This window comes from Etheostoma cragini, chromosome 12, assembly GCF_013103735.1.
Source record: "Etheostoma cragini isolate CJK2018 chromosome 12, CSU_Ecrag_1.0, whole genome shotgun sequence".
Taxonomy (NCBI): Eukaryota; Metazoa; Chordata; class Actinopteri; order Perciformes; family Percidae; genus Etheostoma; species Etheostoma cragini.
In genome coordinates, this window is record NC_048418.1 from 4,272,361 (window position 1) to 4,292,766 (window position 20,406).

Here is a 20,406-nt window from a genome sequence, read left to right on the forward strand (position 1 = left end):
GGACATGAGCCATTTCCAGTACACCTTCTGCATTTCTTTTAATTGATCTGAGACAGCAAAGTGGTGATTGTGATGGTGAGGGCAGCCCACAACTGGTACGTATATGATAGTGCAGCAGGTGTTTGGAGCAGATGGGAAGAACATCTGGAGGGGTGGGCAGAAGGAGCTGTGGTCAGTTCACTTTGAGTGAAATCAATCACTCCAACATAATTCACTGAAACATAATTGCACCGATTACAGTGCATTCATTCTTTTTTACTTTATGTTTCTGGGTAAATACAAACCAATCAGGTGTAAGAGATAATGTAAGAGTCATATGCATCAAGCCATGTTGAACCGACTTTACAGGTATTCCTGATCAGATCTGTTTGTTTATCTGGGATAAATAGGATGTATTCAAATGATCACAATTTTGAGCAGGACAGGCCAAATGAGGCTAAATTAGCATAAATCTAATATGCATCCACCCAGACCAGAGTCTCCCTCCAGCTCCAGCAGTACTTACTTTGCCACCTCCAGGGACATGTTTGATATTGTCCTTGGAGCCACAGCGAGACGTGATATGGCTGAAGTCCAACTTTTTGTGCACTATCTGAACCTAAAGACAAGCAAGCAGACACACAGACAAGCAGGAAAGTGAGGAGGTAGAAGGGAAACAAAAAAGAAAGAAAGATAGAAGGGTATGATAGGCAGACAGAAAAGAGCAGCAGAGAAGAGAGCAGATCAGCTGGCAGCTTGAGTTAACAGGAAACAGAGTAGCCCTGCTCTTTATGTATGGAAGAGGTTCTGTCATTCAAATCAAATACTTAGTCCTACACATGAGTTCAGTGATTATTTGCATTATGTGATGGCTTTATTAGCACATGGCACTGTAAAAATTGTTTTGGGATGTTATGCAAAAATCATTGTGGTTCAAAACAGAGGGTGCAGCTCACCGGACAGATTCTTAAAGGAAGGTTTTGTGAATTTAATAATGTAAGTATCAAGAGATACTGACTGAATAACAACAGAGCGCTTCCATAAGCAGCATTAATGAAAACTGATCAAACGCAGGAAAGGGAGAAGGAGCACATGCAGCAGAATTATACACAGGACAGGGATTTTGTGTTAACACATGCTGTGAGAAGCAACTGCAAGCGACTAATACAGACGTGTGAGACAGAAGAGTTTCCTTTCAGGCAGTGGACTATTCTACATAAAACCTATAAGCCTGTTGTTCCACAGCCAGTCCCACATTTCTAAAAACAATGACTGAAGCACTCTGAACTCGGAGTACATGTTGCATGGTTGGGTTGTTCAGGGTTTTCCTAAAGCACTACTCTAAGATTTAGAGGGTTTGACCCATTGGCCAACTTAAATTTGAAGTAATGACCAAAATTACTTGTGTGGTATGTGCCGGATGCCATCTCTTTGACATTTTGACTTTCAACATTGTCCACAAGCAGGGTAATTCATTTTGCAGCAAGGGTTGTATCATAACAAGAACAAAGAAGAGCCAGGAAAACTGAGGAAAATGATAAACACAACACAACATAAATACATGAGCCAAAAAGTTTCAAAGGCAACCCCGCATTACAACAACTTTACCCAAAACCGTTTCACACGTGCATTGCAACCTTGAAGTTATCCAGACATAAATTTGATCACAAAAAAACATCCAGACATTAGCCGGAGAAGCTGTAGGTGAGAATGCAAATGTCTCCATCGGTTGGACTGAACATTAAACACACTTTACCATGCCAGCTCTCTGGTACAAGTTTTGTGTATTGTCTGACTGAAGCCATGTGTGAATAGAGCAGCTCATTGTGCGGAGAATTCACTGCAAGCGAGTGGGCCCGTTGATGATGTTTCCCATCATTCAGCTGGCATGAAACGGGAAGAACACACATCCGAGTGTAAAGAACAACGGTGATTTCCACAAACACACCAATGGAAGTGTCTGACTGGAGAGACAACGAGATTTGGGAACCTCTGTCGGTAAGGGCTGACGATAAAACATCAAGGAACGGAAAGAGACTCGGCCGTTTATGACCAAATTACAAACAGATCCGTATCCGTAGTGTAAGATTTTACCAAGGCTACGTATCTGTTTGTAATTTGGTCCTGCCTGCTGCCCACTATTCTGGAAAAGCAAAGGTTGTAACATACAGACATTTTGAGTTATGTGTGTCCAGCTTATACAAAATATATATATATTTAAAATAATGGACGTAGCAGCAGGGACGTCACCAACTTGTGGACTATCTTGTTGAATTTAGAAATTTGCATTGTGTCCTTTGTTATTTCAGTATTTTGGAGCCAGAAGTGACCATATTTGAACAAGAGGGCGGAGCTGGGGGGGATTACGGGGCTGAGCCAGTGCTGTTTACAGTTTCAGTGACCCTGCACTGGCGCTGTTCCTCGGCATACACAGCAGTACACAGGCAGTTGAAAAACGGCAAACTTTCCCTTACTGCAAGTTAAAAGCTAACAACTTACCAAGCTTCTTTTTGCAACAAGTGGAGTCGCCCCCGGCTAGAAATTTAGATAAAATGCTGGTTTTAGGCATATCCGCATTGGCTTCAATATTCTGACCTGGAATTTGGTTCAGGTATACCACTGGATTGGATTCAGTCCCAACAAAAGGAGTTTAACCCTTTTCAAGACACAGGAAACACTGGCAAAGGTAAAATCAAGAATAGCAACTCAATGACACCCCACATCATCCTTAATATGCATCATCCTTAACCTCACCTTTAAAACGATGCTATTTGCTTACTGCCACTCAACATAATGCACAATGAAAAGTGTGCATGCAGCTTTGGAACTAATACCTACCAGGGATGTGGATGTGGATGATTATATCCTCTTTTCTTCTTCCCTAATGGCTATTTTATTTCTTAATCAATAATGATGGCTATTTATTTCTTAGTAAAAATAGCCATAATTTCTTACAAAATATAACTCCTTCCCCTGTGTTGTGATATCAGTTTTGGCCTCTGTGGTTGTATTTTAAAAAGCCCTGCAGCAGACTACAGACGCCTTCCTCAATTCTTTCTTACTCTGTGTTAGTCTCTTTGTCCAGGATGGAAATGGCTGTATGACGCAGGTGGCACCAGCAAAGGATGACTCACTGAGCAGTTAGCACACGCACACACGCACGCACACAGAGCACTAGCCTCTAAACAAAGTTTTCATCTCTCTCTACACCTGTAGTAGCTGTGTGATTGTGATTCACCATGTCTCCTCAGTTGCAGTGAGGAATGTTGCTAATGCAAAACAAGGGACACAACAGGATGCTGAAAATGTTTCCATTATTACAACAAGTTAAAAAAAAACCCTAAGTGAAAGTAAACCAGGGAAAGGCAAACATCTAACATTGAGTGTCACAAGACTAGACACCATTTCACTGGTGAGATCATCTCTGGATGCCCTTTGTGCCTATGCGCACCCTTCATGAAAATGTCGAGTTTTCACTGTTTTTATGGGACATAAGCGTGTACTTAAATTTACTGGCGTTTGCACACAATACTACGCTACTTTGTTGCGTGACATAATTTCTGGGAGGCTGCCTTGTGGGCAGCTCTCCAACGTGCACATACAGGGAGCAGATCAGACAGAGAGCAGATCAGACAGCGGAGCAGATCAGACAGGGAGCAGATCAGACAGGGAGCAGATCAGACAGCGGAGCAGATCAGACAGCGGAGCAGATCAGACAGCAGAGCAGCATTGCACATAAAATGCCGAAGCGTAATTGCAGCTCCAGAGTTGCAAAAAAAAAAGTTCCACGTACCATCCCACTCAGGACAAGTGGGAGGCGGAGTGCACCGTAAGCAAAGCTAGCACATGTGTTTCAGTGTCCAGTAAAGGTGCTGGAGATCTCAAAGCTCACATGGACACCGAAAAACCTTATCTTATTACATTGAGAACATTTTAAGAGACGTTTAGTTGAAGCTGGATTTTGAAGCTGACAAAGAATAGGTCATATTTAGAACATTATTTCATATTTATTTATTTGAAAAGAGCTATTATTTTGTTACAGGTTGTTACATATTTCATTTTATTACATAAGTTATTTTTGTACCAATGAGGCATAATAAAGCATGTTTAACCTCTGAGAAGCCTGTCTGAATTTGTGTTTTGAGGCCGGGCCGAGTGTCCTCCATTTTGGAAATCAAAATATGGTCGCACCCTGTCAAATTTCTACTTGTACTTCACAATATGCCAACTTCTTTTGTCATTGGCGTGTTTTGAATGGAAAAGGGCTTCATGGAGGCACAGACCAACAAGCCGCTGAGCCAAACAGCCAGTGAGACTGTAAACCACAATGCTACACTTTTCAAGATGCATGACACCAGTCAGGACTTAATTGTGGGGGTTGGCAACGAAGCGTGCAAGAGCGTGTACGCTAGTACAAAAATGAAAAAATTTAGAGGCCATTTGTGTGTTATATAGTAGCCTTTAGTTGCACTCAAAATGGGTTTGGGTTGTTCATTGGTGGTCAAGCCAAGGAGAAGACAGGCACACCTTTAACACAGTGTGGCGAGGACACCACAGGGTCCTTTCACCGTTTCTGTTAACCCTCTACACCTATGACTACACTGACAAGTACAAATAGCACTGCAAATTAAGACTAGGCGATTTCCTAGACAGATATTGACTTGGGACAGTGCTTTGGCTGTGCTTCCAGCCAATACAGTCCCAAAGACCACCTTGTCTACTGCTGCGTTTCATTAGTAGCTCCACTTCCCCTTGAACCCTTGATATACCAGCATATGCCGCAATGAGGCCACTTGGAGGGGCAGAGTGACAGTAGGCGGGGCAGGAGCGGGTGATTAACACCTGCCCTTGTTCACTTTCAGCCCAAACTATTCAGATGGACCGCCAGTTGTAGGGTTAGCATTTCTAGTTCAAGTGGATTTATTTTCTATTAATTATGTTCATTCTATATCTGTTTGTTCACACAGTTTATGTCATGTAATTTCCTTATTGTGAAGCCCTTTGTGCTGGATTTCTTGTATAAAAGCTGCTATACAAATATTTTTTATAAAATGTAAAACTTAGTTTTAGTTTAGTGTTAACAGAAGGGTGTGGTGTGTCCTGGGTGGATTAGAATGGCTGTATGTACGGAGAGTAAAGAGAAGGCGGGAGGGTGCAGATGGTAGGGACTCACTCTGGCCTTGGCGGCAGGGGTGGAGGAGTCCGACGTCTTGTTGTTCGGGGTGGAGGAGACCTGAGGAGACAACCAACCCCTAGTCAATAGAACCTCCAATTGTATGAGGGGTCATTACAGCCAATCAAAAGGGATGCATGTGATTGTTTGGGAAATTAAAGCATGGATCAAAAAGAAGCAAACAAATAAATGTAATTTACATGGTCAATAATTGATAGTAGAAGCACCAATTAGATGTAAGACATAACTATGGGCGTTAAAATGGGACTATAATGAACAAATCTGTGTTTGTAGAACTGCCACCAGATGCAGTGTGCCAGATGGATAACGGATACTGGTGAACTGGAGCAGATGACCTACTTTTCAAAATATGACAATGAATTACATAAGATTAGTAGCAATACAATACAGTTTCTCAGTTAATGACAAGAGTCAAATATTAGCACAAAAACAGTGTAAGAATAATTACCCAATTACCCAACTAGTAAACAACACATCAAATGTCACATTACTGCTTTGGTTCTATTGCAGAGACAAACACAACCAGTCCAATTCCTCAATACGGAGAAAGGAAGGTTGTTAGGCCACTAAGCTCCTGTCTAATGTAGCATAATAAAATACACTAACCAAGACTAAGCAATATTAGCATAACTGGAGATGGAATGAGTCAGTGACACATATTGTGATGCAGGGCGGCAATGTGTTTGCGTTTGTTAAGTGGCTTCACTGACAGAGAAACACAAAATGTGTAGGAGAATGTCTTTGAAAGGGAAGGGAGACTACACAGCAGGACCTGCTCCTGCAAAACACAGATATACTGTCTGAAAGAGTGAATACTGTCCAAAGACTTCAGTTTAATGTAGACCAGGTAAACCCCGCACATTCTACCGGCGATTTGATTTCTCCTGAAAGCTCGGTCTGGAAACCTGCATGTTTAATTCTCCCGCTTGAGTTCACAATTTTGCGAGAACCAATCACAAACCGGCTTATCCACCGAGCACGCTATTGGCAGATTTAACAGGATGACGGAAGAGAAGTGACCAAACAGCTTCTTGTTTAAATTCAACTCAACGGCCACCAAATGCCACTGAAGGGCAGCCAAGCGCAGAAACTCGTTGATGCCGCAGTTGCTTCCACGTCACCCGGGTCGTTAGTCTGATTGGTTGAAGGACTATCCAATTGCGTACAGAGTCATTTGAACTATGCCTGTTGGCCACGCCTCTTCCTCAGAGAAAATACAAAGCGGACTCCCCAGACCAACGCTAAATCCCAAATCTATGGAGCTTAGCTTGGTCCGGTGATATCCAGACTATGTTTAATGCTGACAACCAGAGACTCTGCAACATTCCCCTGTTGAATACAGGAAGATATGAGGTTAGGTCAATATCACAGAGCCATTTGGAGAGCCAACTACTGCTCTGTCTCTGCACTGATCTGACTGTAATTGGACCATGTCTAAATGATACAGGTTGAGGAAGTGAAGAATCACTGTGAATATGAAACAGGGTGTTGCTAAAAAAAGCAGCATGCATGCGGTTTCCTGGGTAAATAAGAGGAAGATGTTGGCTGTGCTGGGTATGATAAATATTAATTGTTATGCAGAGCTTGTCCACCCAGCCAGTTACTGCTACAGTATATGTACGGCTGAAGGTGGTTCATGGAATATGCATATGCATGACAGAAAAAGATTTAGGCCAGACACGGCAGGCCAAAGCATGTTTCATCCACTGGTCAAATCTTTCAGACTAGTGGAAAGAAAACAACCAAAATGCAAATTTAGCTGTTTATTTTACTACACCTTTTCAATTTGCATCTGTCTATTTCTCCTATAGGTGTAAGATGTAAGTTCCTATCTATATTCTGAAGGTTTTTACAGAGGGGTTTGTTCCTTTATAATTCATAGCCAGATTGATATCTCATTGTATTCCTAAAAACATGACAAAATGGAATTTTCTATGGCTGTCGACAGTAGTTTGTGATTTATAAAGGGATTAAAATAGGTATCTCTATGTAATAATAGGTAAATTCTCTCTGTAAAAACTTTTGACTCTAATATGTTAACAAAATGAAACAAGAACGTGTTCAGATTTGTGTTTTGGAAATGTAAGCAAATCAGTGCATATTTAATAAGAGAATGCCTCATTTGCCAATATAAACATACAATTTCAGAAAACTTGTAATACAAAAAATGAACTGTCTTAATGTAAGTAAGCAACTGGTTAAGTGTCATGGTAATATGTGTTAGTTTGTTTAGTTTTAGTTTTTGCTTTAACGGGGTATGCCCTGCCCTCTCCATCCCCCTCCATCTCATCCCCTATTATACAGTATACCTAACCACCAAATTACAATGTGCTGCCTTACACAGCACTGTGATTACGAGAGTGTTATTTATAGACCTCTCTTGTACTGTCTGGCTTGTCCTACCTTTCCTCCACCAGGCTGGTACTTGATGTTGTCAATGGATCCGATCTTGGAGCGGACGTTCTTCAGGTCAGGTGTTGGAGCGTTGATGGGCCGGGGGGTTCGAGGAGCACGCGGCACCGCCGGCTTCTTCTCCATTGGGGTCTGCTTGGGCACGGGGGGTTTAGTGATGACACGGCGGCGGTGAGAGGTTTCACCGTTAGTGGAGGCAGCAGGAGTAGTGGTGGAGGCTTGGCGAGGACGGGCTAGGAAAGAACGGTAACAGGAATGAAGTATTTCAGTTTTTGTGAACGCTGAAAAGTAAACACTGGTCAAAACAACTTCTGTTCCGCGTGTAAAGTGAGTGTTAACACCAATGAAACGAAGACATGATGGTTCGGAGTTTATAGGTGCAACCATGTTATTTCCAGCTGGAAACAAGTAAAATGTCTAGTAAAGAGGAAAGAAGAATAGCATGTTGCCATATTATTCATCACTGAGGTACTAATCTACTAAGGTAATCAACACATCATGCTTTTATGTAATATACCACATCATCAATCAATGTTACGGTTATTTTGTATAAAGGGGCAGTAAATGTTACACATTGTACCCTTAATTAAGCCCCATTTCACCCAAAATTTGCCTTTGACAAATATAAGAATCAGGCCAAATGTTTACCAGATCGGTTGTCATTTGAGGTGCAGTTTGAAGGTGGGGGTCACACAACCCCTGATTGACTTCCTGAGCAATTAACGACCTGGCTGTCAGACAGATGGATGGATTTCTGGCGCGTCACTGCTGGCTGCACTTTGAGCATTTCAATGATCAAATGTCCCAACACGGCTGCTGTCAAAAGATCATTATTTCTTTGCTTTGCTTTGCTTCTGTTTTTACCCTGTTTTCAGTCTCCTTTAGCACTTTCGGATTGATTTTTCAATGAAAAGGGCTCTACAAATCACATGTATTATAAGTATCTGTTATAAGCTACAGTTAAACTGTTTTTTGGTATTTTATATGTTGTTGCTAATACTGTAGCCTTAAGGTTGCTGTACTATAAAACTGAACTTTGCAGAACAAACAGACCATATTGTCTGCATCGCCCCGAATTTTTCTAATTTCCTGTATAGTAATAACTGCACAAAGTAATGCTACCTTTCTCTCTTTTCATAACATCATGGCCAGTCAACTGATCCGTACACATGAGCACAACAGTCACAGGTTCAGTCTGCCCAGCTTTTACAGTGTGATCATGTATATATTTCTCTCCATAAACTTTACTTTATTCTAGTGACATTTACAATTCCATGAGAACACTATTGAAACAAGTATTACTCAACTTTTTTTCCTTGACTGACCATCTTTTCTCTTAGTTCATTACCTGTAGCCTTGGGTTTCTTGGCCTCGCCTGTCTTGTTTTCAGTCTTGTCATTCTTGCTCGCTGTAGACAGAAATAAGAGCGACATAGACACACACATGATATTTTAGCCTTTGACCATGGAGGCAAAGTTGTATTTTGTAGTCTGAAAATGTGCGTGCATATTTTGTTGCCATATTGTTGGAATGTAAACTAAGTTGTAAGCCTCTATTCTGACAAATCTGGGTTTTAACATTTGGTTTAACAACAAATTTACTGTGTGGTTGATTGCATGTTGGATGTGCTAACAAGTGGCTCAGCAATAAATACAACTATTCACCAAACACTGAGATGTTTCACTTGGTTTTTCAAATAAACGCTGTAGAAAACTGGAGAGATTTTAACAGTTGGAATTTATTGCCTTTTTTTACTGTCCAATTCACATCAAAAAGAAAAGAAGCAGGTGACTGATTGCCAGTAGCTTACAATCCAAAGTCTAGCTATAGTCAATTTCCTATACAGAAAAATCCTGAAGTTGGCTGCCCACAACAACAGACAACATAAAAAAATCTTTGTCTGTTCAAGTGTATACCTTATTTGGAATTTTTTCACCGCTTTACTTTTTAACAGCACTGTTTAAGTTTACACAAGTGAACTGAAGCTATAATATTGCTCTTTTAAAAGCCACCAGACTCTTTTTACAAAATCTGTAATTTTCCATCGCAGAACTTCGGGAGTGCTGGTCTACTGCTGCCTCGATCAGTTAGTTTGTTTGTTAGTTTGGTTAGATCCAAACCCTATCAAAACACCAAGGTCACAAAATAACACAAACTAATAAACCGATTGAGGCAGCGGTAGACCATCACCTCCCATGTTATGGAGGTAAAATTACTGTTTTGTCAAAGGAGTCTGCTGGCTTTGAAGTGAGCATAGAATGGCTTGAGTTCCCTTTGCAAAAACTTAAACAGTGCTGTTCGACCGCAAGGTAAAGCTGTGAAAATATTCAAAATAAGGTGTACACAAGAACAGATTAAAACTAATATTTTTGGGGTGGGGCTTTTTAGATGGCTAAAAGGATTGTGGAAAACTGATTATGGATAACTACCTCATACAACCCCACTTCAAAAAACTTCAAACTATCCCTTTAAAGCTACAGTGCTTAGTTTCTGTCTCCCCAACGAGGAATTCTAAGTAATGACAACAAAACTGTCGGTGTGCCCACATGATACAGTTTTCCTCCACCCTCCTCCAAGAAGTTGCTAGTAGCCAAGGAAGACATGAAGGATTAAAAAAGCAAAATGGACTCTTCAGAAGAGGTAATCATCTTCACTCAAGCTTCTGCACGGAAAAGTCACCGGACGACACAATCTATTGAACACAGCCATACTGAGAAATACAGAGAAGATTGTGTGGAGCTGAAAGTCTTAATTAGCTTTGTAGCAATTCAATTGGAAATGGCTTGAATGTAACAGACGTTCCTATACATCAAAATGTTACACACTAAAGCTTTAAGGGCTTCCGGTGACTTGAAGACTGTCTTGCATGGAGTCTGAGGTGTGACAGCACGTCTATCATGTTGTTAAAGTCGTGCTGTAATGCTGCCATCATGTGGCAGAAGCATTATGGAATCTGACTGCTGCCATCGGGGCAACGGCCAAAAAAGTTATGGAGTTCACTCATGTAACTAGAATGAAATATGCACCTTGCACTACATAACACCCATCACTGCAAACTGGCAGAATGAATCATGTTCTCTGAGGGTGCTGAGCTGAAGTGCACAAAAAGGCAGACTAACATATCTCTGACTGAGTCATAGCTTCCTCTCTTGGAAAGGTGAGATAAAAAAAATACCAGTCTGGGGTCTCAAAAGCCAGCTTTTGAATCCAATAAAGTGTAACATATGGTTGCAAATCAGTTAGCCCGCTGCCTGGAGTGGTAACAGTTTACATTGTGAGTCATTTTCCAGCTACTGGGGAGAGTTCAGGTCCTGTTGTAGAGGTCATGTTGTACTTTCAACAGTGTGAACTAGCTAAAGGCGAGTTCCTGACAGATATTGTCTGCGAACATCACTCATATCACACAATCAGTTGCAGAGGGCAGACAGACACTGGAGATATAATAGAAAGGATGTTACTGTACGTGTTAAGTGGGTGTGTACTGCACGTACCAGCAGGGTTACTTGCAGCAGTCGCAGAGGAGCCATTCTTACTGGCTGTTGCACGGGGTGGGGGCGTGGCCTTTGGCACAGGTGGGCGTTTCTCATTTTCTGGAGTCTGGAAACAGAGGACAATGAGCTGTGGGGGAGTGTGTGTGTGTTTTTAACATTTTGTGAGACTAAGAGTTTATCTTTATGTCTCTATGTACGTTTGCTGCTGTGTGCATGAAAATGATGTAGAAGAAGAAGAATACAGACTTATGACTAACAGGAGGGAAGGAGTGAGGAATTAAGATACAGTCTTTCCAGTAAAAACATCTTTGATAGTGGCATGGTCACAAATGTCAAAAGTCATACAGGATCATGGCGGTATAACAGCTTGTAAAGACACAGTACTATAGGTAAGTAAATATACATATATAAATATGAACATCTTACAGGTCTAAAGTTTAAATTAGTAGGACCAAAAGGCCTCTGTTGGATTAACAAAATTACATTTAGTAGAAATCTTTAATTTTTTATTTAATTGGCTTTTGCACTCTGAAGTTGTGTTGTGTTTACAGAATAAATGTTGTGTTGCTGTTGTTGTGGTCGACTGTGACTTTTGTCAGACAGAGAGGGAGAATACATTCAGCTTATATTACCGAGTTCTCACAGCTGCACACATACATACAGTACAATAGTTTTAGTCTAGACAATATGAATATGTTACTGATTATGTCCTTAGAAAGTCTTAGTTTTTCTTATTCTTAAGTATTAGGCAACTTTTCATTAGTTGGATGTGAGGATTCTTAAAATCCCATCTAAACAGATGTTATGTTCTGATGATCAGAAAATCTGACGGATCACTAGTTAGAAATAGTTTTGTATTTCTGCCTTGTGTAATTTCACTCATTGTCTCATTGTTTTGAATTTCTTTAGTGTAAGAGGAACAGGCCAAGCAGCTGATTCATCCACTGTGGTAAACTGATATGATTACTGCCTTACATGAGAATTCTAGTCCATCTAAATTTTCATCAGAAATAATTGAGTAATAAGGTTACTTTGTCATCCAGAAAAAACATGATTAGGACAATAATTATTACTGAGTACTAGCTAAAAAGATTGGTCTGATAACATTTTATTAAATTTGGAGGGATTTTACAGGATGTAACTATTTCTTTGACTTCCTGTACAAGGCTGTTTGAAACTGTCCGTCTTCACTGCACCTTACTTAACAAAACAAACAACATATTTATACCAAAACATTATTTGGTGACAGAGAGACAACAGTTTGTCTTTTATCATCTTATTGCATTGTTGCATCTTGCTGATTTGGAACCAGTATGTATGCTGGCACACTTTAGGACATCCAGACCGAGCTAAATGCGACATAGATTTGTGATGATGTTTCACAGGTCAACAAGGACACAAATACCGACAAAAACGCAGACTGAGCATGCCAATCTTCACTAAAATGGAACATATTACATTTATCCAATTTTCACAAAAGAACTACATCTACCCATGTGTATTATACTCACCTTGGCAGCCTTAGCGGAGCCGGCTGCATTTGGCGGCCGCTTGGCAGCGGTAGGTGTGGTCGCCTTGGGTACAGGGCTTTTTTTATTGGCTGAGGCTGTGGCGGGGGAAGGGCGTTTGGCCTCGCCATTGGTGGAGAGGGTGGATGGGCGGGATTTAGCTGAGTTTGGTTTAGTTGAACCCACGTCAGGCTGGTGATAATGGAATTTAAAGAAGCCACAATACAGTAAAAAAAAAAGAGAGGAGAGAGGGAAAGACATAAAGAGGAGGACAGATAGAGAGAGAGATAGAAAGAAAAAGCAGATATGAAATCACTGAATGCCATGAGCGTGATATGGCAGCACAGCAAGCAACCAATCACAAAATAAAATATGCAATTAATAGCAGCCTAATCGAGAAAATGATCTGCAGATGATTCCATAAAGAAAATAATGGTTAGTTGCAGCTTTAAATAAAAGTGGATGATGCAACACAGCTAATAAGGTTTATTAGCTTCCTCCAGTTTCAACTCTCTGGCTCTCCATTTGTTGTAGATGGTTTGCTGTTGGTCAACTTAACTTACGTGGAAGATGTCTGTGTAATGTGTGTGTGTGTGTGTGAGTGAGTGTGTGTCTTGCTCAAGACACTTGAGCAGGCTGTCGAACACACCGGTTGTGGCAGAGTTCAAAGCTGTGACCTTTGGGTGCCGGGGCTGTTTCTGTAACCACTGGACACTCTTTTAAAGCGTAAATCTGTGTGCAGGAAATGTGTGTGGACAGCAGTATTCTCTGCGTGTGTGTGACCTACCTTGCTCTTGCTGTCAGGGCTGGGCAGGGTCTTGCTGCTGTTGCCTGTTGGAGACTTGGCTGTCCCTTTCCCTCCCTTCTCGCCCAGCTTCTTCTCCTCTTCCTTCTTCTCGTCTTTGTTGGTCTTCTCAGGCTTGTCCACCTTCTCTGCCTTCTCGTTGGCCTTGTTGTTTTTCTCCGCGTTCATCTTTTCCATCTTCTCCTCATCTTTGAGGATCTTCTCAGACTTCTGGTTCTTGTCCGGACCAGCGTCCTTCTTCTGCTGATCGTCTTTCTCTTTCTTATCAAAGGTGTCAAACTTGTCTGTCTTCTCCTGCTTGTCCTTGTTGTCAGATTTCACTGGGACAGAAAGAATGCAATGGTCAGCATTAAACTCCTTTTACCGAAAATGTGCAAGAAATGATAACTTGATTCTTATAAATGTTTTCAATGTCACCATATATCAACACTTTTGACTGTATAAATAAACAAACATCTACAGCAAGGGCTTTACTGTGTACAAGTAGAACTGGTGATCCATTCTACAAATGAAAATGGCTTTTTTTAATACAATTTTTGTAAGTGCATAATTATTATGCCAGGACGAAAAAGCTATTCTAAGTCCGGCTACACACTGGCTGTGTTGCGCGAGAGTGGCGTTTCTGCTGCGTGTCAGCTGTGTGGTGGCTGCGTGGATTTCTCTATGTCCTACACACCAGAAACTGAGAAGTCTGATGCGGCGCTGCTGCAGCTAGGTGGCGTACAGGGAGGCCTATTTTGGGACAGATTCAAAATGTGAAAAATGGGTAAGTGAGCTGTATATTGTTTAAATAACATTAACAAGTTTATGTAGCTGTAGAGAGCCTGTATTCTAAGCCTACCTGATGTTGGACCATCACACAAATCTTTTATTTTCTTTTTATTATATTTAAATCTGCATTATTGTCAAAAGCTATAGACTATCAAACATCAATATGTCATTTATTGATATGTATTTGTGTCAAAATGACCTATAAACATCTTTTCCTATTCTATTTTACCTGGAAACGCTTTCAACACGCTAGCGTCTTGCATGAAAAATAAGTGTTGGTTCTATTGCTAGCATGCGCGTGTTTTTGGCACGGCTTGAGTTGAGGGTGAGACGTGCGTGTCACGCAGGCAGTGTATAAGCTCTAGCCTGTTAACGTGGGAGCCAAAATAAAAATGGACACGCCACGCAGCTGAGATTCTCGCGTGACATATCCAGTGTGTAGCCGGCCTAACAGGTCAGGTTAGCAGAGGTCCTCTATAAAAACAGGAGTTTCTCTTTAAAAAAAAGTATGACAAACATTATTGTTAGTTGTAGGCACAAACACCACTGTCACGGTTTCAGGAATTGCAGGTTTAGACTTAATGATTAAAATAAACTTGCAGTTGAAATAAAGCAGGCTAAGCAGGCTTTGTGCCAGGATTGTGAAAACACCATACAGTGACATCTATCCTCAGAGGAAGCACTATGGGTCAGCATTAATGTTGCTAACAGCTGATACATGGGATGAGCACAGTATGAGAGAGGAAAATCAACACGGCATCATGGCCTTGCTTAAATATACACGCCAACTTAGATTACGAGTATGCGTCTTGATAACACAACAATTATGGCATCCGAATTGTCGTGCCATACATACACCATTTCATTAGATCAGTCTGGAAAAATAGAGAATAAAGTTAAAGAATGACAGGGAAAAGGGAGCAGAGGGAGGTTGATGGGTTTAGGGAGAGACCGTTGGCGGGTCTGAGCGATGGGGGACAGAAAGAGACAGAGGCTATTTGTTGCCACCAAGACATCTCTTCCATAACAGTGACACTGGACAGGCTCATGCTGTGTCCTAATGTCCCCTCATTTCCCTCTGTGCTGACGTTTGCTGTGTGATAACTGCCCTATCTCCTCTGAATCGATGCCAATTTGTTGCTGTTGTTTTTTTCCAGCAATCAAGCCAGCAACATTGAGCGGAGCCTTCTGGAACGATGGCTGCCATTAAATAAGGTATATTTGTTATGTTACTTTGAACTGTGGTTGCAAACTAGTTCAGAATGGAGCCCAAATCAGAAACAGGCTATGATTATCAGTGTGGAGAATGGGTGGTAATGCAGGCAACAGAAAAAGCTAAAGTGTAGAGAGCATCTGAAGTTTGGTTAGCCTCCTGCGATCCTCTTTCACTACTTGTCTAACACTATTGTTTTGTGGTGCTTCACACTGAAGTCACTTCTTTCCTCAAAATATCCCATTATGCAATGTCATGTTAATGCAAACTCAGTACTTGCTCCAGCAAAGCTTCCCATTTACACCTACTTGTTTCATGAATTTTTATTTTATTTTTAAAATAATTCCTTGATTCCAAGTTTCCTTGCAGTGTTTCGGTCTTATCTGATTTTGTTGTCTGAGAGAGAAAATATGCATCTCTACTATGCATATCTTTTCCAGGAAGGGCGTAAAAAGAGCTCTTTAGTGATGAATGCTTATTACAACTGTAGCTCTTAGTCCTTTCTAAAAAGACCAAGGCGCTCTGTCTTGATCTAGTCTGGGCGGTGTGTTCAAATTCTCCTTTGTTCTTCCTGCCAAAGACAACAAAAATCCAGGTCTCAAAATAGTACCACTGCTTTTGAATGGCTGTCCTTTAACATGGTTAGACTCATGGTTGACAGTTAAAAAAAAGATATTGATACAAGAGTCAAACCTTTCAAACACTGCTAATGAAGCTTCACATCCATCTACGAACTCGGCCTTCATCTTGATCTCAACTACACACATTTTAAGTTTCTTTACTGTATCTTGCACAAATAAGACGCTATCACAGTGACAAAATCTGTCGACAGATAGACAGAAATACAAAATAATAATAATAAAAATACAAAGTACTCAAACTCTGTTCTGTGGTAGTACCTGCAAAAGTAAGTTTCTCCAGGACCCCATTTTGCCATGATCACACATACACACACACACACACACACACACAAACACACACACACACACACAGACACACCAAAAACAGACTCGCACGGTGAAAACAATACCAGATTTGCTGATATTGCGGAAGATAAAAATCTATACAGTAGGAGCTTTAATATTATATGTAGCTTTATCAAAAACTGGTGGCTTTATTGCTCATGCTACAGTAATTTAAATCACTGCATCATTCCAACCTTCAACACCAGCAATATGACTCATCCAACATGAAACTGCTGGCTTTAGATGCAGAGGATCCATCTAAAACCTTGCTCCAATACACAGCTGCTGGCCACTAGCTATGTTTTTGATGGAGAGAGAGTTGACTGCCATGTAAATCAGAGCATGACTAACATACACAGACATGGAGCTGGCGCAAGCATATTTTACTGCAGGCGGCCTTCCCAACACACACACACACACACACACACACACACACACACACACACACACACACACACACACACACACACACACACACACACACACACATTCTCCCTTTCTGTCTCACAAACATGATCCCAGTTTGAGTATCGACCGCTTCAGCTCCTGCTTGCTAGCATGACAGCTATCAAGCTTCCATACTGACAGACAGGACCATCCATAGACAGTATGGACTGACTTATTCAATCAAACAACACAAGTTTGTTTGACTGCACAGTAAACAGATAGTACCTTCTGCTCTCCGGGTATTGACAATGGAGCTTATTAGTTAAGAGATCGTTACTTAAAAAGTCAGCTGTAACATTTTGAAAGGAAAGTGAAACTTCACAGGGAAAATGTGACCCTGCCGCCCACATGGACCCGGTGCACCTGTCCGCCTCCCCTCTCCTGCAACCACCCATTCATCGAGCTGGAAGTTAATGTTATAAGTTCAGTTTTTTTTGTGTTTGGTCATTTTTCCCTCTGGATTTGCTTCCCCCCTCTGTACAGCAAAAGCACATTGAGACAAGATTACAGGAAGAACAGAGGTTCGTTTCAGATGCAGGTTTAGTGAAAACTCAGAGTTTGTTAACCCTAAAATGAGGGGAACTCTGGGTTTTCTGTTTCAGAAAGGGAGGTTAATCAGACCTGAGAGAGAGGGGTAACTTCAGCCTGTTTCAGAAAGAGAGCTAACTTATCCTCTGAGTCAGTTACCATGGTAACTAAGTCTGTGAACCTAACCTCTTCGGGAGCAGGATTTCTTCCTCATTCATTCATTCAGTCTGTGTCATTTTAGCGCAGTTTGCTGTCAGCATTAATTAAAAAAAAACTGGGTTGGTTTATTAACTGTGTTAGGCACACTATAAATGGTTTTTTCTCTCAAAACATTGCATTTCCTTCTTGAGGGTTGAGGATCCCGATGATGAAGAAGCCGTATTACTTCGCAGGGAGTTAAACATACACAGGGAGATGATATTGAGGTCCCGACTATTGATGCATTTTTATTTCCAGATAACAACCTATTTGAGCGGTATCGTTTTTCTTCCCTGTCTATCAGTCGTGTAGCTACATAACCTTATCCGTCCTCCTATCACTTATGTCACCCTTTGTGGACATGCTCCTACATCCCAGCAGATTCTTTGTGTCACATTATGTTTTTTTGGTGATGGAGAGCACATTAGTAAAGCCACAGTAGCAAAGCGCCTTCAAAAGAATGTGCCGTTTTATAAACGTTTGTGTAGAGTTCCCTGTCCACACACCAGTAAAAGCCATTAAAGAAATGATTGTAAATCATTATTCTGTTAAGGATTTTTTTAATAGTACAGTTTACCCCAGTAATATTATAGGTTATCTGTGATTAAATATGACATTAATACACCATATTATAGCTTACACATTGACTCGAGCAGACATTTTCTCCCATACCAATTCTCGCTATTTTCAGCAGCTGCTATGTTTTAGTTTTTTTAAACGAAACATATGTTCAAACTTGCTCCATGTGCGCATGAGTATTTCTGCCGACCAGTTTGTTTGTGGTTGTTACCATGGTGAATCGTTAAATCATGGCTGCCTTCATGCTGCCTTTTTATTGTAGTGGTGGTACACACAACCTGAGTGAACCTACTCCGACTTGATTGAACCAACTCAAATCAGCTATTCTGAAACCAAAAACTCAAAAAGTTTCCCATCTCAGGGTAAATCTACTCCGAGTTCAGGGTTAGACTCAGAGTGTGTTAATCTTCCTGAAACGGCCCCCAGGGATCAGTAGTTCCAACAAAGAAAGTGTTTAATGAGGACTACAGGTCCCAGCGCCTCCGTTTGATGAATTGGTTGTGTATTGTCACTGTTAAGTTCCCTGTTAGCTCAAGCTTCAAACTCCCCCCACCCCACCACCCCTTACAGCTGTGTTCTATTTTGTGCATGTTTGTGTATTGCAGCTGTGATCTATCTGTGATCTATTTTTATCTGTTTGCGGTAAATTAGCATGCTGTGTATAGTCAGTGTGTCTGTGGGGGCGTGTGAATTTAAAATCTTTAAGATCCACGTCAATGGAAGCTATTCACCTACACACATGTACCCAAACACACACGCACAACGCTAGAAATAGCTGCTCTTGATTTGAATGAGTACAGTCAGAGTCAATGTCTAATCAATGCCCCAGCTTTTCTCTGCCGACTGCAGTCTGAAAAACAGAACACAGACATGATGGACAGACAATTACCCAGGCAGTAAATGCTGTATATAAATGCAGATATCCTAATGGGGGCAATAGGGAACAACTACATTTATAGATGGCTCTTCTCTCATTAACTTTGTTATCCAGAGCCATAACAAAAGACGCCAATAATCCAAACCAGCGTTCATTTTAGGTTTTAAGCTCTGGGCTGGGCCTCCCATAATCCTCTGCCAGCGCCCTTCACACATTTTTTGCTCTTTCTTTTTCTGTTAAATCGCTATCAACTTCAATTTGTGAAAATCTAATTTGCATTTGTCCAAGAATTCATCAATAGGATATGAGGATGTGATGATATTTTTGTGACATTCATAAAATTAAATGAAATATAATGTGAAATCCAGCAAAGCAAAACCCATTTTCTCATATTGATTTACCTCATTAAAACCCCTATTATAGGAGGGGATGACGATTAAAATAGGTTTCACTGTTGAGATAATGGCAACGAAGAAGGCAGCAGTAGCTCAGTCTGTAGGATTGGGTTTATGTCCCAGTCCGGACCAAGAACAGAGTGTGGTTGGTGGCTGGAAAAGCCAGTTCACTTCATGGGGTCCTCATCAACACCCAGTATGACCTGCTATCACCTTTGCTGATTTACTGAATTAACTGTCGTAAAATTTAAATACTGTTCTTCTAACTCAGCTCATCAACTTGACTAACTAATATCTAAAATTAGCATAGCAGGTCAACCATTTACTCTACCACTAGAATATGGCTTCAAAACTACACAGTGGGTAGAAAACGTTAACTTAATATAACTATAAATAGATTTTGGTTGCAAGGCTCTGTTTTGAATGATTCTCTGAAAGTGAGATTTAACGTTTGTAAAACTGAGATCAGGGAGAATTGATGCAACTCTGCCAAAAAGAAACCCAAAGAAACAGAATGAATATCCACAGGTGGATGATGGTGGTGGGCAGCAGTGGAACTGGTCTAATCAAGATTAAAAGGACGCACGTAAATAATATTCAGTGTCACTTATCGCACCCAGACACAGCATGTTGAATGAATAGTGCACGTGTTTTCCACCAACCAGCAGTGTGGCAGCCTCCTACTGCCATTCTTAAATACACCATGTTTCATATACAGTTAGTGTTGCAAAAGAATGCACAACCAACAAACTATTCTTAGCTGAATGCAACTGAGCTGTAATGCAATGGATGTGCTCAGATGAATAATGATGACTTTTACATTACACAACCCCATATGAAGATGAAGGCAGAGCAACATTAAAACTAGAACAGTCCACATGGTCCAATCTGTTGGCGCTGTGAAATTTCTGTATTATCGCTCTGTATGAATTAAGAAAATACCAGTCACTGCAGGTACCTCAATTTCTTTGGTTTGATCAGGTTGTAAGAAAGTGGCTAGAATTTAAAGCTTGATTAACAGCTGCGAGTAAAGGGGTTATGGTG

The 20,406-nt window shown here is 40.9% G+C and overlaps 1 protein-coding gene across 7 annotated transcripts in view; it reads right to left on the reverse strand.

Annotated features, from left to right (window-relative positions):
• map4l (microtubule associated protein 4 like) overlaps positions 1-20,406 on the reverse strand; it is an 83,285-nt gene that overhangs the window by 3,617 nt on the left and 59,262 nt on the right. For 4 of the 7 annotated variants that reach the window (XM_034887651.1, XM_034887650.1, XM_034887649.1 and 1 more), the window contains 7 exons: positions 13,372-13,709; positions 12,588-12,776; positions 11,077-11,182; positions 8,934-8,993; positions 7,577-7,818; positions 5,153-5,212; positions 506-598 (listed from right to left, as the gene is read on the reverse strand). In XM_034887651.1, the coding sequence (XP_034743542.1) occupies positions 506-598; positions 5,153-5,212; positions 7,577-7,818; positions 8,934-8,993; positions 11,077-11,182; positions 12,588-12,776; positions 13,372-13,709 (1,088 nt within the window). The remainder of the gene's footprint in view (positions 1-505; positions 599-5,152; positions 5,213-7,576; positions 7,819-8,933; positions 8,994-11,076; positions 11,183-12,587; positions 12,777-13,371; positions 13,710-20,406) is intronic. The other 3 variants (XM_034887654.1, XM_034887653.1, XM_034887655.1) reach the window with 2 other exon arrangements.